General features: G+C 47.6%; 16 protein-coding genes across 16 annotated transcripts; 9 read left to right on the top strand and 7 right to left on the bottom strand.

Annotated features, from left to right (window-relative positions):
* GL50803_0016452 (uncharacterized protein) lies at positions 1–1155 on the bottom strand (the record flags this gene model as incomplete). Its single annotated transcript, XM_038045866.1, has 1 exon — positions 1–1155. One exon carries the CDS (start codon positions 1153–1155, stop codon positions 1–3), a length of 1155 nt encoding a protein of 384 aa, XP_037901691.1.
* Positions 1156–1171: 16 nt separating this feature from the next.
* On the top strand, positions 1172–2950 carry GL50803_003147 (Ankyrin repeat protein 1; the record flags this gene model as incomplete). Its single annotated transcript, XM_001708179.1, has 1 exon — positions 1172–2950. One exon carries the CDS (start codon positions 1172–1174, stop codon positions 2948–2950), a length of 1779 nt encoding a protein of 592 aa, XP_001708231.1.
* Positions 2951–3078: 128 nt separating this feature from the next.
* GL50803_003146 (uncharacterized protein) lies at positions 3079–5937 on the top strand (the record flags this gene model as incomplete). Its single annotated transcript, XM_038046048.1, has 1 exon — positions 3079–5937. The coding sequence occupies one exon, from the start codon at positions 3079–3081 to the stop codon at positions 5935–5937; it is 2859 nt and encodes a 952-aa protein (XP_037901690.1).
* Positions 5934–6884, bottom strand: GL50803_0016453 (Carbamate kinase; the record flags this gene model as incomplete). Its single annotated transcript, XM_001708180.1, has 1 exon — positions 5934–6884. The coding sequence occupies one exon, from the start codon at positions 6882–6884 to the stop codon at positions 5934–5936; it is 951 nt and encodes a 316-aa protein (XP_001708232.1).
* Positions 6885–6966: 82 nt separating this feature from the next.
* Positions 6967–9129, top strand: GL50803_0016454 (High cysteine membrane protein; the record flags this gene model as incomplete). Its single annotated transcript, XM_001708182.1, has 1 exon — positions 6967–9129. One exon carries the CDS (start codon positions 6967–6969, stop codon positions 9127–9129), a length of 2163 nt encoding a protein of 720 aa, XP_001708234.1.
* A 34-nt stretch (positions 9130–9163) lies between these two features.
* GL50803_0016456 (Kinesin-2) lies at positions 9164–11092 on the top strand (the record flags this gene model as incomplete). The annotated part of the gene is made up of 1 exon (XM_001708184.1): positions 9164–11092. The coding sequence occupies one exon, from the start codon at positions 9164–9166 to the stop codon at positions 11090–11092; it is 1929 nt and encodes a 642-aa protein (XP_001708236.1).
* GL50803_0095254 (uncharacterized protein) lies at positions 11063–13807 on the bottom strand (the record flags this gene model as incomplete). Its single annotated transcript, XM_001708185.1, has 1 exon — positions 11063–13807. The coding sequence occupies one exon, from the start codon at positions 13805–13807 to the stop codon at positions 11063–11065; it is 2745 nt and encodes a 914-aa protein (XP_001708237.1).
* Positions 13808–13903: 96 nt separating this feature from the next.
* Positions 13904–14611, bottom strand: GL50803_008501 (High cysteine membrane protein; the record flags this gene model as incomplete). The annotated part of the gene is made up of 1 exon (XM_038046365.1): positions 13904–14611. The coding sequence occupies one exon, from the start codon at positions 14609–14611 to the stop codon at positions 13904–13906; it is 708 nt and encodes a 235-aa protein (XP_037901689.1).
* A 642-nt stretch (positions 14612–15253) lies between these two features.
* Positions 15254–15553, bottom strand: GL50803_008505 (TM2 domain-containing protein; the record flags this gene model as incomplete). Its single annotated transcript, XM_001708186.1, has 1 exon — positions 15254–15553. The coding sequence occupies one exon, from the start codon at positions 15551–15553 to the stop codon at positions 15254–15256; it is 300 nt and encodes a 99-aa protein (XP_001708238.1).
* A 552-nt stretch (positions 15554–16105) lies between these two features.
* On the top strand, positions 16106–17923 carry GL50803_008508 (Tetratricopeptide repeat-containing protein; the record flags this gene model as incomplete). Its single annotated transcript, XM_001708187.1, has 1 exon — positions 16106–17923. One exon carries the CDS (start codon positions 16106–16108, stop codon positions 17921–17923), a length of 1818 nt encoding a protein of 605 aa, XP_001708239.1.
* A 56-nt stretch (positions 17924–17979) lies between these two features.
* On the bottom strand, positions 17980–19209 carry GL50803_008509 (uncharacterized protein; the record flags this gene model as incomplete). The annotated part of the gene is made up of 1 exon (XM_001708189.1): positions 17980–19209. The coding sequence occupies one exon, from the start codon at positions 19207–19209 to the stop codon at positions 17980–17982; it is 1230 nt and encodes a 409-aa protein (XP_001708241.1).
* Positions 19210–19287: 78 nt separating this feature from the next.
* On the top strand, positions 19288–20076 carry GL50803_008511 (uncharacterized protein; the record flags this gene model as incomplete). The annotated part of the gene is made up of 1 exon (XM_001708190.2): positions 19288–20076. One exon carries the CDS (start codon positions 19288–19290, stop codon positions 20074–20076), a length of 789 nt encoding a protein of 262 aa, XP_001708242.2.
* A 22-nt stretch (positions 20077–20098) lies between these two features.
* Positions 20099–21655, bottom strand: GL50803_008512 (uncharacterized protein; the record flags this gene model as incomplete). The annotated part of the gene is made up of 1 exon (XM_001708191.1): positions 20099–21655. The coding sequence occupies one exon, from the start codon at positions 21653–21655 to the stop codon at positions 20099–20101; it is 1557 nt and encodes a 518-aa protein (XP_001708243.1).
* Positions 21656–21690: 35 nt separating this feature from the next.
* GL50803_008513 (ATP-binding protein) lies at positions 21691–22494 on the top strand (the record flags this gene model as incomplete). The annotated part of the gene is made up of 1 exon (XM_001708192.1): positions 21691–22494. One exon carries the CDS (start codon positions 21691–21693, stop codon positions 22492–22494), a length of 804 nt encoding a protein of 267 aa, XP_001708244.1.
* A 210-nt stretch (positions 22495–22704) lies between these two features.
* Positions 22705–23106, top strand: GL50803_0095269 (Bet5-like protein; the record flags this gene model as incomplete). The annotated part of the gene is made up of 1 exon (XM_001708194.1): positions 22705–23106. One exon carries the CDS (start codon positions 22705–22707, stop codon positions 23104–23106), a length of 402 nt encoding a protein of 133 aa, XP_001708246.1.
* Positions 23107–23124: 18 nt separating this feature from the next.
* Positions 23125–24807, top strand: GL50803_0016457 (uncharacterized protein; the record flags this gene model as incomplete). Its single annotated transcript, XM_001708195.1, has 1 exon — positions 23125–24807. One exon carries the CDS (start codon positions 23125–23127, stop codon positions 24805–24807), a length of 1683 nt encoding a protein of 560 aa, XP_001708247.1.
* Positions 24808–24874: the final 67 nt, after the last annotated feature.

Below are 24874 nucleotides of genomic sequence, written 5' to 3'. Positions count from 1 at the left end.
TTAACCATGATCTTTCCTGTGACCCAGAAGGGCAGCCTCATAAATCAGCGCCTGTAGCCTCGCTGTTGATCTGCAGAGATGACTCACTAGTCCAGCATTAACCCCTTCTGCTGAATCAATCGCTACGTCAGCTTCAATGGGAGAAATGTGCTCGAGAAATTCATCAGCAGCTCTGAGCAGCTCTAACAAGCGCTCCGTGCACTCACTAGCAGGAACAAGACTCAGCCCTCGTAACCTCGCAGCCGTACATGCCTCCACAGCATCATTCAAAGCACTGAGTTGCTTGAGAGTAGATGGAGTAAACGTAGCAAGTGTTCTCTTAGAAATGTCCTGAAGAGCGGCGTTCGCAGCGTTGAGGGATTGGGCCAGATCTGAATATGCAGCTTTTAAAACCTCTGTGCGTATGCTTGCTGCCTTATTCCTAAGCGTCTTCAATAACAAATTGTGGGTAAATGCACAAAAGGCGCGATACTTTTGCAAACGCTCATTTCTGAGCAATAGTAGGACGTATTCTGCTTGCAATAGCTTGATGACATGGAACTGCGGCAAAGGGATCTCTTGCTCGACTGGCCCCTTTGCAATGTACTCGGGCCGTGACGTCGGACCATCCAACAGAGGATTATGCCGGGTAGATGAGGTGTGGCGTTGAGTCTTGTTAGATGCACTAGAAAACGATGAATCTATCCGGGTGTCTTCGCTTCTAGAGGCTTGCGAAAGTTGATTGGCACATGATATGCGTGACACTTTGGAGTCAGAAGCAGAGCTAGAGGTTGCTAGGAAGTACCTGCCTTCATCTAGCATAGGCTTTAAGTCTGTGGACTCTGCAATGGGACGCTTTTCAGATGACGCTGCAAGAGTGCTCTTTGGCCGCTGTAAAGGCATGGTTGAGAATCCTTCTGCTCTCCGATGCTGTGCTGTTTTAGGTACTCTTTGCGTGGTATGTGGCTCTGCAGTATGTGAGCCAGTAAGAAGGCTTGACCTATTAACGGGTAAAGTTGTTTCTATGGACGAAAACCTAACAGATCTTCGTCCAGCTGGCTCCTTTGGGGATCCCTGTGACGGAGATAGCGTGTCCGTCATAAATATTGTTGGCTTGTAAACATCTGTATGTTCACGAGGATTATCCTTGGGTGTGTATATGTAATTGGCTGTCATTTAATTTTATAAAGCGATGCATCGGAGGATCGGGCAATACGAGATTTACGATGATGTCTCTCCGTTGTTTGATGCAGTACGGGACAATAACCCAGAGATGGTGCAGATGTTTCTGAGCTATGCTGGAATTTATGACTCCATGAAAATGACTGCACTTATGCACGCAGCCCGTCACAACTACTTAGACATTGTTAAAATATTAGAGCCCCTGGAGGGGCACCTCGTAGGATCATATGGAGAGGTGGCACTAATGCATGCGGCTGAGTGTGGAGCTCTCGAGGTCGCGCAGTATCTTCTTCCGCTCCAAGGGCATGTAGAGCCAACTGACCTACTGGGAAGCTCGCTGATGAATGCGATGTGTGCAGGTGAAATCCAATGTGCTGAGCTGTTCTACAATAATGAAAAGGACAAAGTAAAGATCACACCACTAATGTGGGCAGCATTTGTGGGGGATGTATCGACAGTTCAAGAGGAAATTTCGTTAAAGAGTGATCTGGGTAAGCGAGCCCATGGTGGGTATACTGCATTAATGTTTGCTGCCTTCTCAAATCAAGCCCAAACAGCAGAACTTCTACTTCCTTATGAAGCTGGGCTAAGGGATGATTATGAAGAAACGGCTTTAATGCATGCTGCTCAAAACTCAAGTGTGGATGCCGCACGCGTCCTTGTGGAAAAGGAACTAGGGCTATCGACAAAAATAGGGGGTACCGCACTATACACGGCTGCCGGAGAAGGCTGTTTGGAGATAGTCAAAATGACTATGGAAAAGGAGCACTCGATATTCTATAACGGGTTTTCATCTCTGTATATCGCCGCGAATAGCGGTCACTTAAGCTGTGTAAAAGCCCTTGTTCAGTACATTGACAAGTTTAAGAATTCAAGTGACACCGGGCTGGGCGGGGCTGCTTCTGGTGGTCACGTAGATATAGTAGAGTTTCTTATTCCATATGAAGCCAAAGCAACGATGAACAATGATGGAACGACTGCCCTTATGTGTGCAGCACAGGAAAACAAAATACAATGCGTGCGGATGCTGAAGGATTATGAGCTAGGCTTCGTCAATGATTCGGGGTACAGTGCTCTTTCGTTGGCGGCCGCAACTGGCTCTTCTAAACTTGTGTCTCTTTTGCTAGATGAACTGCCACTGTTACCGAAGAAGGCCATGTCTCCATTAGAGGAATGCCTTTCCTCAGGTAAGCTTGATGTTGTAAGGCTTCTCCTTCCACATGAAAAGTGCAGAGTTGGCGCCAGTGATCTCATGGTTTACGCATGTACTGGAAAAAGACATGCAATGAAGAGGCTGAGATCCGTAATGCTGCAACGCCGGGATTCAGGTGGCCGAACTGCGCTTATGTATGCGGTGATGGGCAAGCAGTTGGACTGTGCAAAGGATCTCTTAGCAGAGTCACGCATAGTGGATAATGAGGGGCGCAGCGCTCTTATGTATGCAGTGCTTCTGGAGCCCGATGAATGCCTCCCATTTGTGAAGCTTCTCATTGGACTCACTGGTATTCAAGACGAAAATGGTGAGACAGCCCTTATGAAGGCAGCTAGTAACAACAATTACATAGCAGTAAGGCAGCTTGCACCGTACGAGAAAAGGATGGTCGACAAAAGCGGCGATACAGCGCTTATACTTGCTTCACGCAGTGACGCGTACAAGTGTGTGACGTACCTCTTAGAAGAGATCGATATAGTTGATGAGTGCGGCTCCACTGCCCTCGAGAATGCAGAGGGTTATGGAGGATACAATGTTTATCGGATCCTGAGCACTGGTGCAAGGTCTTATCCCTAATGTAAACCTTCTACAGATTTTCTTTTACAGATTTCCTGGCCTGATAATATACACGAGGGGCCCCTCAGTGCTTCGCATTAAGTTTATAGGACTAAATGATCCATCTCTGGTAAAATTAAATTTCTGAAATGGCCTTTGCCATTGTTCCACAACTGGCCACAGTCACGTACCAGCAAATCCTTTCGGTATACAAATATCCTTTCCGCTTTGAAGGATCATTCGAGGCCGCTGTGTATGGAATTTATCAGACCCTTTATAAGGAGGCGGACTTTCCTGGGCTCTCAGCAATAGAGGATAGCATCAGACTAAAGACAATTTTAATCCAGACAATGGAAACCCCCGTCCAAAACCCTAGTGACTTCCTGCTTTCGTTTTTACCACCGCCTACAATTTATCAAATACCATCGTGCTATTCACTACTTTTATCAATACTGCCTCGCAATGCGCTTGGAAACCCGACCATTGACGAGAAGGAAGCAGCAGAGGCCATAAGGCAAGAAGGAACAACGAGTCGCTGTGGATGCTGCTATCAACATATGATACAGCCTTGCAAGCTCTATCCATGTGGAACAACCATTTGCCGGTTTTGTTTGGAGCACACCTTAAAACGACAAAAGACGCCTTATTGCCCGGTATGCGTTGGTCAGCAATCCATTGAATTGGTAACACTGGATGTTTCATTGCTGGAAGCCTACAAAACCATGAAGTTTGGTTGTTATTTTGCTAAGGAAAATGCCATGGACGTCCCGGAGAAGGAGTTCCTAAAGCAGATGATGGCTGCAGAGCGGATAGGGCCGATGATGTCTAGTTGCATCCTATCATCGCCTGCTGCGGTAGATGATGCAACTGATCTAATGGCTCGAAGCATCATAGTCTCTAACACACAGTCTAAGGAACGGCGTGAGCTGTGCATCAAACGTTTGGCACAAACGATATATGAGCTCAATGACCGTCTTGCACATCATCAGCTTTTCTTATGCACGGAAACAGGTTGCTTGTCGGATATCTCCAAGCATATCATGGACTGTCAGTATAACTCTGCCTACCACAAGAGGAAGCACCTGTTCCATGACGGCTCGCTTCTGACAAGCACTGCGCTTCTGGGGAAAATGCGGGGAGATTGTGTCGAGCTTGTTAATAACTTTCTTAGCAGACTCCCCAAGCCTTCCGAGACCCTCCGTCCGTCTATAGCTCGGGGTGTGTCTCCAGAAACAAGGCTTGATAGTCAACCTAAACTATCAAAAAAATCAGATAGCTTCAGCAGACAATCATTCGTGAACATCATCAACTCTACTCTCCGTGGGCTGGTGGATGAAAAAGCAGAGATGGAAACAGCTTACATGAGTAAAAGCCAGTACATCAGGCCAACAGATTCCACTCAGCCTAATTATTGGAGGAGCTCTAGTAACACAGTGAGCAACGCAGCTACTCGAGAATCTATTAATCAATTACGGGAGAGCTTTCGTGGCCCAGAGTGGCTTACAAAGACACCGATAACCACAAGCTCCGCCATGGAAGCTTCGAGGCGGATCCTATCCAATCCACATCAATCCTATGATTCTCAAGAGATTGCTTGGGATGGGAGCCGGCGGTCTGCCTCGCGTCAGTTCTTACGAACCTCTATCGCTTCCCCTCGAGCATATGCCAATACCTCGATGCGCGGTAGCACGCTCTTTCATAGCAGTGCACCTATATCGCTGTCTCCCATGGCCAGATCAATTCTTGTACCAGACCAGTCCCAGTCCTTGGCAAAGAGCCCCCGGTATAGGACGGTTGTCCCTGGCACGTTTTCCCTATCTGCACCCTCAGAGAAGAATACCAAAATCAGAAAAGGCTCTGTTAATGACCCAACAGATGCGGTTCAAATACCTACAGCACTGCAACCGGGCAAGATGATTTCTACTCCAAAGGCAACGTCTCCTAGTCGGTCATCCAATGTCCGCTTTTCGAAGATACTATCTCTATCAACACCTGAGTCATCGTGTGCAGATTCTGTGATCCTGAAGAATGGGCTGAGCACTTGTACATTAGACTTAGTCTCACGTCCTAATTGTAGCCATTGCCACTCTCTGTGCCAAAGGCTAATAGCCATAGAACAAAAATACCACAGCATCAAAAGTGACTATGATACCAGTATTGCAAACCTACGCCGAGAGCTCTTGAAGCGCTCTTCAGCTGGCTTCTATAAGGATGAATTAAAGCGCAAGGATAACGAAATAGCAAATCTTAAGCGATACTTGTTTAAGGTCCACCCAGAATCGCAGGGTACTCTCTCTCCGCCAGACTCCAGCAGTCCGGAGCCTTCTCTAACTCACTCTCAGATTATCTTAGAGCACGGAGTCCCTATGTCCGTGTCGCAGCTTTATGAAAACAATCTTCTCCCTTCTCACATGAGGTCTTCTGTGACTATGTACAGGCAGTCCTCTGATGCCGATCGCTCTTCTGCAACTACTCTGGGTCCCACATCTCAGACAAACCTTGCCGGTGAGATAGTACGACTCAAAGCTCTTTTAGCAAAGTATGGTGACTATCCCAGTGTTAAACGGAAACTAGATCAGCTAATTATTGAAAATGAGCGGCTCAAACTTGAAAATAGCCACTTTCAACAGTTAATTGCAACGAAGGAGGCCTATGCCAATGAGATACTTAGCATAACGTCTGTTAAAGACCTCGAAATACAGCGGTTGCAGTCCTGCATTCTTGATTTGCATAGAGAAACAGAGGTCAAGATAGCTGCATCCTTAAAGGATAAGCAGACCGAGATTAATATGCTGAAGGCTGTGCTACTATCGATGCATAGGGATGATGATCTTACTTTCATGATAGAGGAAAAGAATATAGAGATCGAACAGCTGAATACTGCTCTTCGGCTCAACAGGGCAGGCAAGCCATACGAGGACGAGATTATGCGGCTAATGACGAAGGTAGAGCAGCTGGAAAATTCACTGATATATGAGTGGGAGCGTACAGCCTCGCTTCAAAGTTAATCCTTGATGATGCGGGTCCCACATTTACCATTGAGCGCATCCACCGCAGTGCTCAGGGAGGTGATGATGCTCATTTTTCCAGTTGCCTGTGTAAACTCGATTGCTGCACGGACCTTCGGCCCCATAGATCCGGCAGCAAAGTGGCCGTCCTTTTCGAGGGCGAGAATCTCGCTAAGCTTGATCTCCTCGAGCTTTCTCTCATCGGGCTTCTTGTAATTGATGCACGCGTTGAGGACGTCCGTAAGTATCATAAGGTAGTCCGAGTTCAGCGTTTTAGCTAGAAGAGAGGTTGCAAGGTCCTTGTCGATGACAGCATCCACGCCACTGATGACCTTGTTCTCGCGCTTGCAAGGGATTCCTCCCCCATTCGTACAAATGACAAGAACGTTGTTGTCAATGAGGGTCTTGATGACACCATACTCCACGATCTCAAGAGGACGAGGAGATGGGACGACAACACGCCAGCCGCGGCCAGCATCCTCGCGGAGGATTTTTCCCGGGTTTGCAGCCATGAGGTCCTTCGCCTCCTGCTCGGTGTAGAACCTCCCAACGGGCTTTGTGGGATTTGTGAAAGCCTGATCCTTCGGATCGACTAATGTCTGAGTGACACAGGTAACACAGTTTGCTGGCTCGTTATTCGCGCAAAAAACGTTGTCCATCGCCTGAGACATCATGTAGCCGATGAATCCCTGGGACATTGCACCACAGACGTGGAGGGGCATTTCTGGAGAAACACCTGCTGCAGCCTGGTTTTGGAGTTTTATGGCACCCACCTGCGGCCCGTTACCACTTGTGAGAACAACCTTATAGCCAGCCTTATGGATTTTATAAATCTCCGAGGCCGCAATCTCAACATTCTTACGTTGAGTGTCATAGTCCCCCTTCTCCTTGGCCTGAAGCATAGCGTTGCCGCCCAGCGCAATCACAACCGTTTTCCCTGCCGACATCTGGAATTTATTTTCCGCCTCAAGGGCGTCTGAGGCTTTTAACGATCAAAAACTTTAGATCATTCTTTACTCTACAAGTGTTATGGAGGAAAGCGCCCCCGCAGTGACTCCTGTAGACACCACAGCAAGGGTTAGCAGGTCCTCAAACCTGCAACGAATTTCATGCGGGTTCATAGCGGCCCTACTAGTCGTGATCGTCTACCTAAGCCTTATAACTCTTAGATACTGTCAGCTTCCCTCTACTTTTGAAAAGGTACTACTTACCTGGGCGTCCCGGCCTCGCGTGGTTCATGTTGAACCTTCTCCATGTCCAAAGTGTCCGGAGTGTCCAAAGTGCGCTAAATGCCCGGAGTGTGAGAAATGTAAGCCATGTGTACCTGAGGTGCAGACACTTGTTGTTCCGGTTGAGACCGACCCGTCCTTGTGTCCAAAGGGTCTCAAGCATTGTAGTGTATGTTATGATGGTGTCTGCCTTGCGTGTCTTCCTGGGTACAGTTCACCGGCAATGGGATGCTTTGTTGAATGCCATGAAAGATGCAAAGTCTGTGATGCTTATGATCCAACACACTGTATAGAGTGTCTAGATTCAGCCATTGGCGAGCCGCCTGACTGTATAGACACAACAATATGCCCTCCTTCACTGTCCCATTGCGCCAAGTGCCAAAGTAATGAAACGTGTTTGGCGTGCCTGGCGGGATATTCAGGACCGGAAACGGGGTGCACGACACAGTGCGATGCTCGATGCGCGGAGTGCAGTCCTGGTGATTCTCGTCACTGTACCGTCTGTGCCAGTGCTACAGCAGGAGATCCTCCTCATTGCTATCCTGAAGGTGTTTGCGATCCTGAATTAGAGGACCTCGCCAACTGCATGGAGTGCAGTCGCACTCAGTGCCTTCGCTGCAAGGCTGGTTATGCGATGCCTTCGTCGCAGTGTAAGGTGCGCTGCAGTGAGCACTGCTTAACGTGTGATCAGACAGAGCCATCTGTCTGCACTGAGTGTGCTAGTGCGTCTGCTCATCTTCCTGAGTGTCTTCCCTATGGTCAGTGTAGTACCATTGATCCTAGCGTGTCCAATTGTGCGACCTGCGACGGATCAGCTTGTCTCACGTGTGTACCAGGCTGGTCTGATTCTATGTCCAATTGCAGCAAAAAGTGTGTCGATTCCTGTGCCGCTTGCGCCGATGTAGACTTTGCCGCATGTACAATCTGCAAGGATGAGACACGCTATCCTCCTCTCTGTCTTCCTCGTGGTGTTTGCGACCAAAATGACAAAGAGCTCCAACACTGTAGTGAGTGTGACGGAAGCACGTGCACAAAATGTAGGGAAGGATTCTCAGGACCTGAGAAGAGGTGTTCAATCAGGTGCTCATCTCTTTGTAAGGATTGTAGCCCACATGATTCTACTGTCTGCCTCACCTGCGCAGATAGTAGCCGGTATGCTCCTAAGTGTCTTCCTTATGGAGAGTGTGATCAGTCTGATGCTAGCCTTCAGTTTTGTGGGTCTTGTAACGGAATCGTCTGTTTATCGTGCAAGGACGGTTTTACAAATCCAGCCAAAGAATGTACAGAACATTGCTCCAAGTTCTGCGCTACGTGCCATCCGCTAGACGCTTCTAGCTGTGTTACTTGCACGTCTGATGCTGCCACACCTCCTCGATGCCTCCCTCCAGGTCAATGCTTGGACGCGGAGAAATACAAGAACTGCAAGTCATGTATAGATGAGAGATGCACTGAATGTAAAGACGGTTATACTGGAGATCACTGCAAAGAGGTATGTCACAAGTACTGTAGTACCTGTATGATCAATGACGCTGCATATTGTGGAGCCTGCAGCACCGAGGGGACAGAGCCTCCGTACTGTTATCCACCGGGAGAGTGTAACCCTGAGTTGGCCAGTTTTTGTGCAACGTGCACTGGGAACAGGTGTACCTCCTGTAAGGAAGGGATGACTAGCACATCACATAATTGCAATGACGTTTGCTCCAACTGGTGCCTCAGCTGCAGCGACACTGATCCCGAAGAATGCACGGTCTGTCGTTACAGAGGGATGCATCTACCACACTGCTTGCCACCCTCTGCGCGATTGATACTGATGAACACCCTTCGCGATATCTATAATAGTAACACCGACATGGCGCTCATCTACGGGCTCGCTCTGCTTACCGTGCCAATATTCACTAGCTATCTCGCCATCTTCTTGCTTGTGCGGCGTAGTGGTGTATTAGATGACAAGGAGTCCCAGTAAAGGTTGTATTTACCATATTTCAATCTAAAAATTGATGAGCAAGAGTAAGGGCAAAGGCTCCTCCGACAACGTCATGGTTATGGTCCGTGTGCGCCCTTTTAATAAGAGGGAAGAACAGGAGGGTGCGACGGAAATCATCGAAATGGACAAGACCCTCTGCACGGTGACCCTGCACAAGCCTGTGGAAAAGGGCGCGGGTTCTGCGACCAGCGAATGCCTACCATCTAAAAAGGTATTTACCTACGACGCCGTCTATCCAAGCAACTCCACACAGGTTGAGGTCTTTGATGAATCTGTTCGTGAGATGATAGACGGATGTCTTGAAGGGTATAATGCTACTGTGTTTGCCTATGGACAGACAGGGTCGGGCAAGACACACACAATGATGGGTCAGAAAGACAATCCAGGCATGATCCCCCTTGCCTTTCAGCGCATCTTCGATTTCATAGCACAAGCCAAGGATGATCAGTTTCTGGTGCGAGCTAGTTTTGTTGAAATTTATAATGAGGACCTTAAAGATCTACTTACTGGTGCTACGCATCTTCAGCTTAAAGAGGATCCTGTTAAGGGGGTGTTTATCAAAGATCTCTCCGAACACCCCGTTTCAGATGAGCGTCATATTGACAAACTTATACAAAAGGGAAATGAAAGCAGGGCTGTAGCAGCAACCCTTATGAATGCCACTAGCTCCAGATCGCACAGCATCTTTCAGGTGGTGCTTGAACGCATGACAGTAATTGATGGGAGAGAATGTATTCGCGTTGGCAAGCTTAACCTTGTCGACCTTGCTGGGTCTGAACGGCAAGAGAAGACGGGAGCGACCGGCGACCGTCTAAAAGAAGCTGCCAAAATCAATCTGAGCTTGACAACCCTTGGATGTGTCATTTCAAAGTTAGTGGAAGGATCTAAGCACATTCCATATCGCGACTCCAAGCTCACTAGGCTGCTCCAGGACTCCTTGGGTGGGAATAGCAAGACTCTAATGGTCGTGGCCGTTAGCCCTGCTTCAACTAACTACGATGAGACCATGTCAACCCTCCGGTATGCTGATCGTGCCAAGCAAATCAAGAATAAGCCACGAATCAATGAAGACCCGAAGGATGCGCAGATTAGGGAAATGCGCAACTATGTAACCAAGCTCGAGGCCCAGCTTGCAGAAATTATGCAACAAGCAAATGCAGGAAGCGGAAGCGAGGTAGAAGATAAAGAAGCATATGACGGCGAGGGAAACATGGGTGCAGGGTTTACGGGCTATACAGCGGATGAAATGGCCAATGTGCAGTCATTGCGGAAGAATCTTGACAAGACAAAAAAGAAAAGGGTCAAGTACGTTGAGCAGAGAAAGGAGAACGAAGAAGCTGTTTCTGCCGAGGAGCTTGCAACCCTTGAGGAGGAGCAGAAGAAGTTGGAAGAGCAAATTAAGGAAAGCGAGCGCAAAGCCAAAGAACGGCAGCTTATGGCTAAGAAGATAGCAGCACTCATAGAGGCTAACAAATCTAAGATGGTTGACAAGAAGGTTCTCGAAAACGAGGAAAGGCTTAAAGATGCGGCGATCCGCGAGGCCCGCAACGCGCTTGTCGCCCAAAAGAAAGAAGCAGAGAGGCTCAAGAAAGAGTTGATAGAGGCAGAGCAACAAAGGAAACAGCTTGAGGAGCAATGCACGACTGCATTGGATCAGGCTCAGCAGCTGGAGCTACGCTTGAATGAATACAAAGAGCAGCTGGCTGAGCGCAGAGAAGAACTTCATAATGTAGAGGCAGACCAGGCAAAGGAGCGAGAGATAATACGGAACGACTATGCAGACCAGATCAAGCTCTGTGAGCTTCGTCAGTTCATTGTTTCAATGTTTGTTCCAGAGGAATATCAGAGGTCGATCGAGAGCATTGCTAGCTGGGACGAAGATAATCAAGCATGGCACTTCAGAACCCAAAAGTCACACCGTGGCATGGCTGGTTTCGGTTGATGTAGTGCGCGGTGTGCGCGAGGCAGACTCTTCTTTGGTCAGAAATTCTACGTTTGCCTTTATAATGGCGATGTTTTTATCATTATATGGGTTGTCTATGTCAAGGATCTTACCTGGAAGTAGAGCCAGTAGCTTCTCATGCAGCTTAGTAAACGATGGTGCTGTGATGAAGTCTCCGTTGCTTGCGCGGTTATTAATAATTATCTCGAACAGTGCTTTGTAAAAGGTTTGTAGTGTGTCTTTCGATGCATCCCAGATACCACAAAGATACCCTACAATGTGTAGCATAACATATTCACGCCAGGTATTGGGCGTTGGTGTGAGCCGTGCTCGCTCATTCAAATAAAACGAATACATGTCCTTCTCTGTTATAGCACTCTTTGGATCGATCTTAAACAACGGGGAGTCCCTGCTGAGATGAATAACAAGCCGAGAAATCCCCGAGATCTCAAAGGCAATTTTGCCTGGATCACTGTCTCTCAATAATCGAAGCGCCGCTAGATAAAATCTCACCATGTCCAGCATAGAGAAGGAGCTACAACATGGGATCTTATTTAGAATTTCCCTATTGATGTAGAGACGGGTCAACTCGTTTGCTTTGCTGAAGTCCTCAAATACAGTACTTAGCTGCGTTGGAAGAACGTGATATGCTCTCTGAGAAATCATATATATCGTGTCCTTTAATGGCTTAGTTAAGTTCTTGAAAATGTGCTTGATCCTACGCAGCCTTCCAAGCAGACTGTTGCCAACGATAGATGTAGAGCTAAAAAAGTTGGGAAGCGTCGTGCCCAACGCTAAGATAAGGTCTATGGCTGGTGTCTGTATAATCTCAACCTCTGGATAACGATCCAATATAAGTATAAGAGCATGCAGAAAGGGTGCAGTGTTCATCAGAGTTGCGGACTCTTTGACATATGCGTAGGCCTTGCAACCAACACAGAAGAAGCACCCATCCTTGACCGTGTGAGAATACGCCGCATACAGGTAAAGGGCTTCAATCTCCTTTAGCCCGAGAGTCGGTAAACTCTTAGACAAGTCTGAGGGCACAACTGGAGACGATGTGTCATCTGGGGCGATCTGGCTGATGCATTCATGTCCCCTTGTAAGGACTTCATGGCCTAAGGTTAGAAGACCAAGTAGTTTTGGATGGATTGGCGGTGCAGAATCTATATAGGATTTGAGACAGATGGGTGAAAGGTTGGGCCCAAGAATGGGCTTAGCTACAAATGTGGAGATTTGCTCACCGCTCTGGAAGATGGTATATCCTCCCGTCTGGGCATTCGGCAGTGAACAGCTCCACTTGAGGGTAAAGGAGTATCTTCCCTCGTAGAACGTGAGAACCCGCAAATAAAACCGTAGAATGGGATGTTCTTGAAAGTTTTCTCTGTCGACAACAAACTCGTATGTGGAAGACCTCCCATCGGGCGCTTCAACCTGCAATCCCAATGTAATATTTGAAAAAAGAAAATAATTAATAGTCTCGTACGGATTAATAAAAAATATCACTTGACAGTTCCAAAAATCTCGTTGAAGTAGAAACTGCTCGTGCTCAAGAACGTCATAAACCAATCGCTTAAGAATAATATGGCCCACAACCGGATTTCTGTTTGGTGGAACACGGAATATCTCCTTTTGGAAGGAATACTTTTCGCTATATGCACTATCGGTATCAGCCTTGAAAAGTCTCTTACATTCGGCACTGTAAAACGACATAGAGTAGGGGAGAAATTCCGAACTAATCGGACTTGCTGGAATAGCGTTCCCCATCAGCATAGTGTTGTTGCTAATTATATGTCCTAAATTGTTAGTATTCTTGTTTGGAGTGTCACCATCTGGATCTAAATCTGGCTCTGGTTCTGGATGTGGATGTGGATCTGGTACCGGCTCTGGAGAATCAAGCTCAGCAGGCTTTGCAGGGGTGTATTCAGTTATCTTTTCATTAAATCTCTGGGTCAATCGCTGCTTAATGTGCTTCAAATGGTTTGCTTCTAACTGTTGATGCTGCTTGTATAGAATGTTGGTCTTATAGCAATGCAACATATGATCGTGGTAGCGCTGGAGCCCGTCCTCGGTAAAGTGAAACTTGCTTCGGCACTCACTCAGTAAAGGGCTTATATCCTTATGGAAGCGGCACAGTATCTCTACTGGCTCGTACAGAGAGTTCTGAATGTCTTTTGATTGAGACACGGAGACAGTATAGCCGTGGATTGGAAAAATCTCGGCCGTGCACCGCATACTATAGCCCTTAAGAGAAACATTTCCCATACCTTCCATGTAGATACTCTGCATCGATGGATCGAACTCTTGAGAAAAGTATGTGGTGTAGTGCTGGAGAATCTGCTTGGATGACTCCAGTTCTTGCTTGAGAGATGGTTTGCCAGTAGAGTTGGACCTAATGGCTGCAGATTTATTTCTTTCCCGGTTAATTAAATTATCTACAAAACAGACAGGGCACTTTGCAATACCTAGGCTAGCTAAGTCTTCGTAGATGCATGACATGCAGTAATTATGCCCACATGCTGCCGCACACATATTTGTGCTGAAGCTACAGCAAAATTCACACCTGATGTCTATAGGCTCGCTGTTTAGAATGTACAGCCTATCGGCGAAAATACCCATTATATTATGCACATAGTGCTTAGCATCGAATGGATCATCGTCCAATATAAGCGTACTGAGGTTTCCGGCTCCTTCGGCGGAGCCATGCTGGGCCATTTTTTATTATTGCAGGATTTTATTAATGCAGGACTAGCTAGTGATTTATTTAGTGAAATTTCAATTTATAATTTACAACTCTTTGCCTATCCTTTCTTAACTTTGTGCATTTGTAAGTGGCGTTGTGGAAAGTAGTGTAGCGGAAGTCACGTTTGTGGTGGGTATCTTTTGATAGATGTGTTGTTTAATTTTTCTTTTGAGGATTGTGCACTGCACACACCCAACAACGGAGCAAAGTAGTATGACTGCGCATGTCACAGCTATGGCACAGAAGGCAGTGATCGTCGATGCATCGGCCCGCATCTTTGCAAGGTAGTCTCCATAATACTGCCCACCTATGCATGTGTACCCACCTATAACCGTCCCATCAACGCACTGTGCGCAGCGACGATTAATACATATTAGAGATCCACACCACAGAGATGCGCCTCCCCCCGGGCAAGGCTGTCCAAAAAGCTCATATGCGTTAGCCCTGGTACACAGTCCAGCATCGTTACAAATATGTGAGATGGGGCAGTTGGGGTTATATCCCGATGGAAGGGTTTGCTGGGGATCACATTGGCCACACTTTGTGATTGTGGTACTAGAGTCGGGACGGAACGGGATTTGATTGATCGCACACCCGGTATTAGTTAGTGGCAAGGCCGCTGCCAGGCGCATTTTGAGTGCACGCTCTAGAGGGCCTGCACAGGACCCTGGTGGGACCTGACTGGTAGTGAAGTCGCACTTATCGGATCCAGTATCGACCTTATTCAGGTCAGAGAGGAACGCCCACAGTAGGGAAAGCTGCATGAGCTTAAGCATTTGGGTGAGAATTTATTATTCGGCACATGAAGTTTCTGACATCATCGATTCAGCCAATGAAACTAGTCAACCCATCAACTTATGCAACGCTACCTTTTTCTATGCTAACCACGACTGGAAGGTGGTGCAACAGACACCAGGTCTCTTGTCGATGCAGGTATCTGTAGTTTAACGTCATCTACTTCTAAAAGGTTTTCTCACAATGGCTTTCTTGGACATCCAAGGCGTGTTCGCCTCTTTCACTGACTAAGGAATTACTGCTCAGTATCTTTGTAGACAGGCCTCAGTCTGCCCTTATAAGCACTTATCGACAAGGTCTTGGTTGAAACGAACTCGATAGTATGATGTATTTAAATCAATTGAAACTTTAGTTCGTGAGAAAACGTAGATTTCCTCGCTATTACCGCCGTTTGATGTGTGGACTTTGTGCCTAGTGTACTTCTTTGCTCCATTGACTCTGTCTTTTTCTGTCTGCTTCCACAAGTATGCTTTTATATAAGTTTTAAAGTTATTTGTGACCTACGTCGATAAGCCATACCTAACTTATCAACCATTTCTCTCACCACAATAATACAGCTCTAGATTTACTCCAACTTCCATTATGACATATTGTTAGCATTTACAGATATGACTTTGGCCATTCTAAACTAGAGGAGTGCACTCAGAAAGATAGGAGGTGCTTGTTTTAGTGTTCTGACCTTGGGTAGCTAATGATATTACGTTAGCGTTGTTCTCATGGACGGCTTTGTTATATAATTCGACCATACGTGCATTCAGAAACAGATCGACGAGCCAGCCTATCCCAAGGATGCCTCCTGTCAAAAGCCACAAAACAGCAGTGCACCAGCGCCTGAGATAGAATCTATGGGCCCCGAACACGCCCAGGAAGAACCACAGAATGTATGTAACGCTGACACTCTTTTCACCCTCAAACGTTGCCATCTCTACGTCTTCCCCAAAATTTAATTTCTCAAGCTTTATTTGTAGAAAATGTTTTAGTTTAATATCTTTAGAGTCTTGACTAGTGATACGATCCGTCAGGTGACGCTGACACTGTTACAGAATTCGTTCCCTTTAGAGACTGTCGGCGAAATTACTCGGTCTGTGTGGGAAAACAATGAAATTTCCTTAAATTTTGCAAAATATAGTCATAGCAAATATGTCTGCGTCATTACGCTAAAAATACTGCTTTATTAGTGTGTTTGGGCCCATATGGCGCCTAGGCAAAACCAATCGCTTCCAATCTCCAAAGGTTTTCAATAAATTAAACACTACAAAAGCTAGTTTATTGTAAATTGCAACAATATCATGACAAAGTGCGCGCCTTGCTAGCTCTAGCAAGATGCTGCTCTTTCGTCTCTTCTGGAAAACGTTAAACAGAACTTTAAACAAAGGCCTTCTGATGCAGCCAGATGCCTCCCACGATCATAGCTGCCAGTATCCGAGGCTGCTCGATGAGAGGAGTGAGCGCGCACCAGTGTAAAATAAAATCTTATGAGTCGGTTTGCTGGTATAGAGAAAAGCCCCCTTCCAACCCTCTATGAAGCATACCAGCATCTGCAGTATGGAGAATACTCGCGGTGTGCTGCCTCCACCGAAGATATGCTGAGAACTGACAGGACGAACCAGCAGGCCTTTCTTCTCCGGCTCCAATGCGCCATAGAGGCCTCGTATTTAGACGAGACAGAGCTAGATACTATAGGCTTGATGGATGCAACCAGAAACATGTCCTTCCAGATGCCTGGGGGCACCGGCTTACAGCAGCCGCAACAGCATCCAAAAGAGAATGAGTTAGAGAAGAATAACTTTACACATCCATATTTATCACCAGTATCGGCATCAACAAGACAGATTGAAGTGGGGTTCGTAAGGCCAGCAACTAATGCGGCAGGAAAGCCTCTTACCCGGGGCACATCCAGGCTTATGTCGAGCTCTCGCACAGGGTCACGTATGGGAAGTAGAGCTGGAAGCAGGGCAGGAAGTCGAGCAAGCAGTCGAACGGGAAGCCGCTCCTCCACGGCGACTATTGCTGCAGCTGTTGTCAGAGGCTTCGCCGGAAACGTGCTTAGTTCTCACTTGGAGTTGAGAACTGGGTCTTTGTGCAATCTTCTTCAAGAGTTTCCTGTCGATTTCATAGCCCATGGAAACTACACCCGTCTCCTCATTGCATATATGACGCGGATGCGTCCAACAAAATTAGACTATCTTCTATTGACAGAAGACAGCGCGGCCTCCAGGTCAGCACTCGGGGATAAAGATGTCAATATTCCACCCGAATACATTGACGCCACACCGATGCCTCGACATGCGTTGTTCTTTTTGTCGAAAATCAATCCATCCGATTGTTCAGATTGGTTCTACAGCGATCGGAAGGGAAGAATCTACTATTCTATGGGATGCTACAATGATTCCGAAAAACACCTTCGAAACGCATTGAAGGAGTCTCCCAGGATCGACACGTATTTAAAGCTGGCCAGTACACTGGTAGCAAGGGGACATATCAACTCGGGCATTTTGGTCCTTCGTGAGTGTGCGGAGCGGTTTCAGACCAGTGCAGTTCCTCATTTGGCAATGGCAAGGCTTTACGAGCTTATCCAGAACTATGAGCGATGTGCATATTCATATGCAGACGCTCTAGAAAGGAACCCGTCCAGCGTCGAGGCCTTAGCCAGTCTGGCGTCCCTATTAGTGCAAGGAGTTGGACTGGGTGCTAAGGCTTTAGGTAAGAAGGTACTGCACACACTTGAGTCTCCATCTACCGCACTGATCCTCTACAAACGCGTTCTCCTCTTTGTTCCAGCCGATCCAGCCATCTGGAACAACCTAGGCGTCTGTCATATAGAAAAGCATCAGTATCACGATGCATTTATTCATCTGCTAACTGCGTTGAACAGACTAGAGACTGCTCAGCGAGAGCTTAGCTTTTCTGACGACAGAATTGTAAGGATGCGCAGCGACATTTGGTTCAACATTGGTATCTGCTTTTTACATCTGTCCGATATGGGTGCAGCCAAGAACTGCTTCACTATTGTTTCCAAAATAGACTGTACCCATGTCGAAGCACTGGTCAATCTTGCTGTTTTGCTGGTGATCAGTGCGCAGGGCAGCACTCAAGGTGAAGACATCCATGCTGCATACACAAAGGCCCTATTCTTGCTGAATCACGCACTCGATATTAATCCACTCCACGGTGATGCACTGTACAACAGGATGATCATATATCGACGGGTAGGAAACATTGAAAAGGCCCTCGTAGATGCAACGCTCGTTTCCCCAGATATTGCCTTTGAAATGGAAAGGGAGCTTTGTTGACAGTGTAGTGTAGTGTAGGGTCACCCTGAGACATCTTACGATACTATCTTTTGTTGTTAGCGCTTGCCCCTATTTAATACCCTCTGTGCCTTTTCGTTTATAGCGACGAACCACTTGGGTCTTCTTGTTGACTCACCGAGGACGGTCATCCCACCAAGCTTCTCGCTCCTCCAGAACGCCCCGTTTCTCTTGCTAAAGACAGATCTGAAATCAGTAGAGGTGACGTCTATTCGTCGCCGCTTCTTTCCACCAAGGCTATATGAATTTGTGTGTGCAGCTCCTTGGCTTGGCCGAAGTCCTGACACATTGGCCACTTCCTGGCTCGAGGTTGCAGACGATACCCCGTCTGTATTCGCCGACAACCACGTGAAAGTGTCTTCCTGGTCTTCGCTCCCTTCTCCATCTTCATCTGCTACCTTCATTGCTGCTGCACCGTTGCACTTATTATATATTCGCTGGCCCTCCAGGAAGTTATTCTGATAGGAGTTCTGGAATTCTCTGAGCCTCACTGCATAGTAGTTCTCCTTCTTGTCCATGTATTCACTGATTATCCTCTTCCCCAAAGCATGCAGTTCCTTCAACACCGACAACATTCCCTTTTTCATTGCGGTGTCATCCTTGTCTTGGTTGTGCTTGGTCACCAAGGTTAGCCGTGGCTTGAAGCACTTAGGGCATGTGCTGCTTTTGATATTTCCGTTCTTATTAAGCTTATATAGATCTGCTTCTGTAAACCTTTTATCACAATACTCACAATGGTACTTGACATGTCCCATGGATATCGGGTCCTTCAGCTCTGCTTCTAACTTGGTAACATATATATCTAGATTATAAAAGCTAGTAATTAGAAATTTCTTGAGATTGAAAAGATAGGAGGCATTAGCTTGGTAATTAGAGTGCTGGGCCGAGGTATTTCTTTCTATGAAATTTATCTCAATCATTTCACAGAAGGCCCTTACAGCAGGGTCGTCTGTACCCTTTCCGTGGAGCACCGAGTTATGGTCCTTATTGACCTTCTCTATGCGCTTCTGATTGAGAATGGCGTTTATGTAGTCACTCACATGGTACGCAATGGCTCCGCCCTTTGTTTCTATGCGCCCTGTGTTAGCAATTGCGAGCATAAAGTAGACGTACTCTTCGTCACTGAGGAAAATATCTGCGAAGAGACGCAGGTACGTTTCTAACGGAGAGCTATTGCACTTGTCAACATAGTCTGCTGTTACTGATAAGTTGGATGTCTCGTGCCTATCCTTCTGCGGATCTTTCTGCCTGGCACCCTGGTCAGTCATGAAGTTGTCTGTGTCAATCCTTTATAAAAATTAACATTTATGACGTGTTAATTGAAATTTCAAATGAAAATATTGAAGATGAATACAACGGATCAACGGCGTCCTGCTCTCCTATTCCCGCTCATCTTTCCACCAGGGCTAGATATTACAAAGCAGAAACAGGTCAAGACGCACGTGGAAACCTTTACAGACGCTATTTGCGACGCGGTCTTCCTTAGAAAGCGGAAGAGCCCAAAGATGATGGTTGAGCTCTCTCTGCTTCGTGTGCAACCGGAGCACAGTGCTATTCAGCGGATCATTTTAGATAAACTTAAGAAGCAGCGAGGACTTGAGCAGCATGTTCAGCTAGTTACGTATCCCTTTGAAGGTGAGGAGCTTCGGCCCCTTGAGTTTTTGCATTCGCTACCGACATTTCTTGCAATTCCATGTGATCTAGGAGCCTCCAGTGGGCTGGGGTCTTTAAAGGCGGTCATCCCCTCGTGCCTTTTCTCTCAGCCCTTCTACGAGCTTCTAACCATTCCGTTCTATCAGGCAGTAGTGGACGGGGATCCAGAATTGCACCCCATCATGTCTGCTCTGAACACTAACTTTCAGACATTCTATCAGAAGAGTGCATCAGTTGCCGGACAAACGGCTACTATTGGTGCCCCCACCACACAACAGGCTGCTCTTTTAGATGCCCTTCCTACTGCGTGCATCAAGGGAGGTCATAGGAAGGCGAAGCTCTTTATGCTTCCCTTTGCATGGAACCTCGACCGGATCAAGGCTATCCCCAAGAGTTTACACACAGATGCCTTGGCATCGCTGGTTGATAGTGTAATACAAAGGTATGTCGATTTGCTCACCTCTATAACAGAGGGCAGATAGCCGATTAATCAGCTGGGGACTCCTATTTATGGTAGCTGGAATGGGGTCTTTGGGCAGAGAACCCCATCTTGGCGTTATAAAGCTCTATCTCCTTTTGTGTTAGTTTGTCAGTGGACCAGTTCTGTGTTTGCCTGGTTCTGTTGTCATAGGGATGGTTGCTTATTCCAAAGAGTTCATATACTGTGACTTTCTGTTGAGGGGGCTGAAATACCGTGTCAGGATCGATCTTAGATGACTGGTTGATGCACTTTGAGAGCAGGGCATCCACTGCCCAGTCTGCAACCGGCACCTGGCTCTTCGACAAGTCAGCTTCATACTCTATGGGAATGACGTATTTCTCTGCCTTCTTTTCTGCTCCACTTCCATCTGTAGGTACTTGCTGCTGTTGTTGTTGCTGTGCCGAGTCCTGATCTGATTGCTTAAGCTTATCAAGCAACAAGCATCTCTCACTATGTGTTGAATCTTTATTTTCACCAATCCCCCGCAAGTTTTCTGTGAGAGGCATGGTGAACTCTCGAGTGCCCTCGAACTCTGTGCTCTCTACACGTGATCCAGTCTTCATTAACCTATGGATTGCAGAAGATATCATCTCTTCGCCGCTGTCCATCACATACTCAAATATCTTAATGTTTCTATCTATCAGAGGGCCTGCCTCCGAGAGCTGCGATGCCAAGTTGACTATGTCTTCTGCATTTTGCTGTCGCTTCTTCCCTACACTCTCTAGCTCCGTTTGTGTAGTGGTTTTCGCAGCGGACACCTGGGCCAATTCAGTCTTGACTTTCAAGAGCGCCTGCTGAATGCTGTGTAACTCGTCTTCACACTCTGCTTTTTTAATGGCAAAGTTCTGCTCGTATGTGGACTTTTGTTGGTGGAGCTCTGCTAGCTCGTTGGCTAGGCTTTTAATTTTCTTCTCGTATTCAGTAGCCAGATTTGCTTCCTTTTCCCGTAAACTTCTTTCTTCATCAATCTCCTTTTTCATTTTCTGATCAAGTTCTGCGTTTTGTCGCTCAAGACGCTTGATCTCTGCGTCCATCTGCTCTACCCTCTCTTGCAGTTCTTTCTCCTTTTCTACCATGACCTCGACACGAGCCCGCATCTCTTTTTCCAGTTCCACTTGTTTCTGACGAACAATCTCCTCTAGGTTATCTGGGATCTGGTTTGGCTTTTGACCAAGTGCCTTCTTTAGATCGGGTTCCGAGACAGAGCCAGCAGGAGTCTTGTGGAGAGCTACAGAAACATCACGCTGGACCTGTATGGTATGCTGCATTCTGCTTTCTCTACTTTTACTGGCGGCACGAATCTCGGATATCATTTCCTTGATCAGGGATAGGTCATCAAGCCGCTTGAATACACTGCTGAAGCGACTACTACTTGTTGTTGCCACTGCATGCAACACCTCAGGAAAGGGAGCCATATTGATTGGGTCCGAGAGTTTGTATTGATCCAGTTCGACTCCAAAGGCCTTGATGGCAGGCTCCAATCCGGCAAAGATGCTCGTTATCTCTTCACCAAAGGCGTAGTGGGCGTCTCTGTAGTGGTCATATATTCTGTAAAGGGGGAAGCTGAGATTTAAAGTCATGCACTCACTTTTTTACTCCTGAATCCCTAAAAGAAATGGGCAAGTTCTGCCAGATTGTCGTGGGACCGGCAGGATCTGGAAAGTCAACGTATTGCGCAATTCTTCAGGACCACTTCTCCCTTCTGCACAGAACAGTGAATGTCTTTAACTTTGACCCGGCGTCGGAGACCATCCCCTACTCTGCTGCTGTAGACATACGCGAGTTTGTCTCGGTTCAGGACGTGATGGAGTACTGCAGCCTTGGACCAAACGGCGCCCTTGTCTATGCGCTCGAGTACGCTCTCTCAGATCCCTTGCAGCAATCGTGGCTCGACGACGCACTGGGAGACTACCCAGACGACTACCTCCTCATCGACTTCGCGGGGCAGGTCGAGCTTTTCACCTATTACGACTGCATAGGGATCCTGAGCCGTGTGCTCCAGACGCGCGGATACACCGTCCTGCTTGTCTACATAGCAGAGGCCCAGAAGTTCCAGACCCGGAGCTCCTACCTTTCCACCGTCCTGGTCGCCATGAGCGCCATGAGCAGCTGCGGCACGGCCTTCCTGCCCGTGATGAGCAAGGTCGATTTACTTGGGTCGGAGCTGCAGGCGCGGCTCCTTGGTGCGGGCCACGACGAGCTGCAGGACCTCGTGGCCAGCATGGCGGAGCCCCGCGTGGCCAGGACGCGGCCCCTCGACGCCGCGATCGAGCAGGCCGTCGTCGCAGAGGGCGGGCTCTGCTTCGTCCCGTACACCGCGACGGAGCCGGAGACCGTCCACGCCGTCGCGGCGCGCGCAGACCTGATCCTGGGCTTCGGGGAGGACGAGGAACCCCCGAACCCGCCCGATCTTGAGTAAAGGAAGCCGCTCTGCGGCTGGGGCTGGCACTGCACCCCGCCCGCCTGACCGTGCTCCGTCTCCGGCCTCCGGCTGTCCGGCTGAGTTGAAGGCGGGCCGGCCCCTGCCTCCGCGGAGGCCGGCGACGCCACGGGGTCCAAGCCAGAGGCCGCGGCTGCTTCGGCGTCCTTTTTCTTTCTCCGAAGCGAATCCAATTTAAAATACTTTGCTATGCCGCCTCTCCAGTTCTACGTCTACCGGCGCTCCGGGGCCCTGCTGTACTTCCGCGCCTTCGAGCACGCTGATGACGCCCCGATGGACATGTTGGCCGGGCTACTTTTTGCTCTGCGACGCAGTTCAGTAGCCTTGACGCCGGGCGAGGACGCCCGGTTGGAGTTCTTCAAAACAGATACCTACACCTGTCACATTTACGAGACTGCAAGTGGATACTGGTTCGTCTTTTTGACGAGGCCCGAGAGCAAGCCTCTCAGCGACGAACTGCAGGCCATCTACCGAGATATCTTTGTTCCCACGGTAGTGAAGAATTTAGAGTGGATACCGGCGACATCCTTCCAAAACAACGAGGCATTTACCCATGCTCTAGACCTTGTAGTCAAAAACATGCCCGACTAGCTTTTTTCTACCGTGTAAATGGCGCAGCTGCCTGCTTCTAAGGATCTGCTCTCTGCAGACTTAGCTGTCGTCCATGACCTTCGCCAGAGAGCTCGAGGACGTGTTCTTTCCAGCTATTATCAGCTTGAACAGAGCATGCAACGTGGTGAAAAAGTCGCTATTGCTGTCTCCTCTTCCTTCGACCACCTTAACGGATTGAGCCAAGTTTCTGCGTTGCCACAAGACTTATTTTCACAGCTTATCTCTGCCCGCAAACTTCTCTTGACAATCGACATGGTTTCCGGGGGAGAAGGCACCATTGCTCGCCTCGAGGCACTTTTGCAGCTACCAACTCCCGACAGAGCCTTGAAGCTTGCTGCAGACTCCATTCAGACTGCACGAACGGCAACGGAGCTCAAGATAGATTCTGACAGAATGTTGGCCATTCTTGAGCGGTGGGAACTAAATCAGTCAGGATGCATTGTGCCACTTACACTTTCGCTGGATGACTGGTGTGCCCGACTGTGTGCTGACATACCCCCCGTAGCGCCTAGTCCGCTTTTAGCTGAAACAACTAAGCTACTCTCTCTACACATACAAGCCCTTGCACAACAAGTTGACAAAGCATTCTATGCATTTCATACTGCTTACACCAACATACAGTCTCTTTCTATAATTAGGTGCGTTGATAGTAACGTGCTTCTTCTGGATATCTATGATCATTCTATTCAGTACATTCTCAATAAAACTGCATCTACTCTTACGTCGTCTATTAACGCAATCTTAGATGGTATTAATAGTATTACAACAGAGCGGGAATCGAGCGCCGATTACCTTCAGCTGATCGCCAATCTCGTTACACGCTTCATCAATATAATAGAACATCATGATTCCCACGCACAGCAACTGACAGGGATGTCTGCAGGGTCTGCTATAACCAAGTACATAACCCTGCATAACCAGATATGTTCGTTATACAAAACCGTAGAAATAGACCTTACGTCCTCCACTTTAGCCACTCTGCTACTCGACAGAGAATTCGAACAGTTTGAGAATTCCGTCGAGTATGCCTTTCAACGAATTCAGCGCCTCGAGCGTGTCCACAAAGAGGCTATCCACTCCTTGGAGAGTAGCATTGTTCAACAGACACTGTCGAGGCTTGCAGCACAGGGTTCGTCAGATCCTGAGCTTCTAACATTATACCTACTCACGACCTTTGTGTCCCAGTATGGACACAATCACCAACTGGAAGAGCAAGCTACAAGAACCTATCAAGCAGCCCTGAGTACCTTCGCTAGTAACTTTATTAGTGCAGTCCACTCGGAACTATTGGTCATTGCTCAAACCCAAGATCCAACTCTTTTCATTGAATCACTCTGTACTATGCTTGAGCAGCAAGATTACAGTCTTAGCTACACATCAGAACTGGCGTCTGCCGTTATTAAGCAGAGCACAGTGATGCTAGCTAACATCTTAATACAAAGCCCCATCTCACTGAACCAACTCCAGTGTTTAAAACAAGCCTTCAAGGAGATTGCAGTCGCTTTACGTCGTGTCCTTAAGCTTCCAGCCACACAGATTTGTGCACCTCTTCTTTCTCTTCAGAATATCCTGGGAGCCACAAATCCTGAAGAAGCAGCCATGGTGGCCAAAGGTACATGCCTTGAGACCATCTCTTCTAAACTAGTGCAAGCTGGCCTCTCTGCTACTCCCAGTAAGTAGCTTTACAGGTACATGAATCTGTTGCTATGCAAAGACCACCAGTAAACGCTTACAGAGTTAGAGCACA

This window comes from Giardia intestinalis, chromosome 2, assembly GCF_000002435.2.
Source record: "Giardia intestinalis strain WB C6 chromosome 2, whole genome shotgun sequence".
NCBI classification, from domain to species: domain Eukaryota; phylum Fornicata; order Diplomonadida; family Hexamitidae; genus Giardia; species Giardia duodenalis.
Note: the sequence above shows the minus strand (reverse complement) of the source record. Positions and strands in the feature narration are given on the sequence as shown.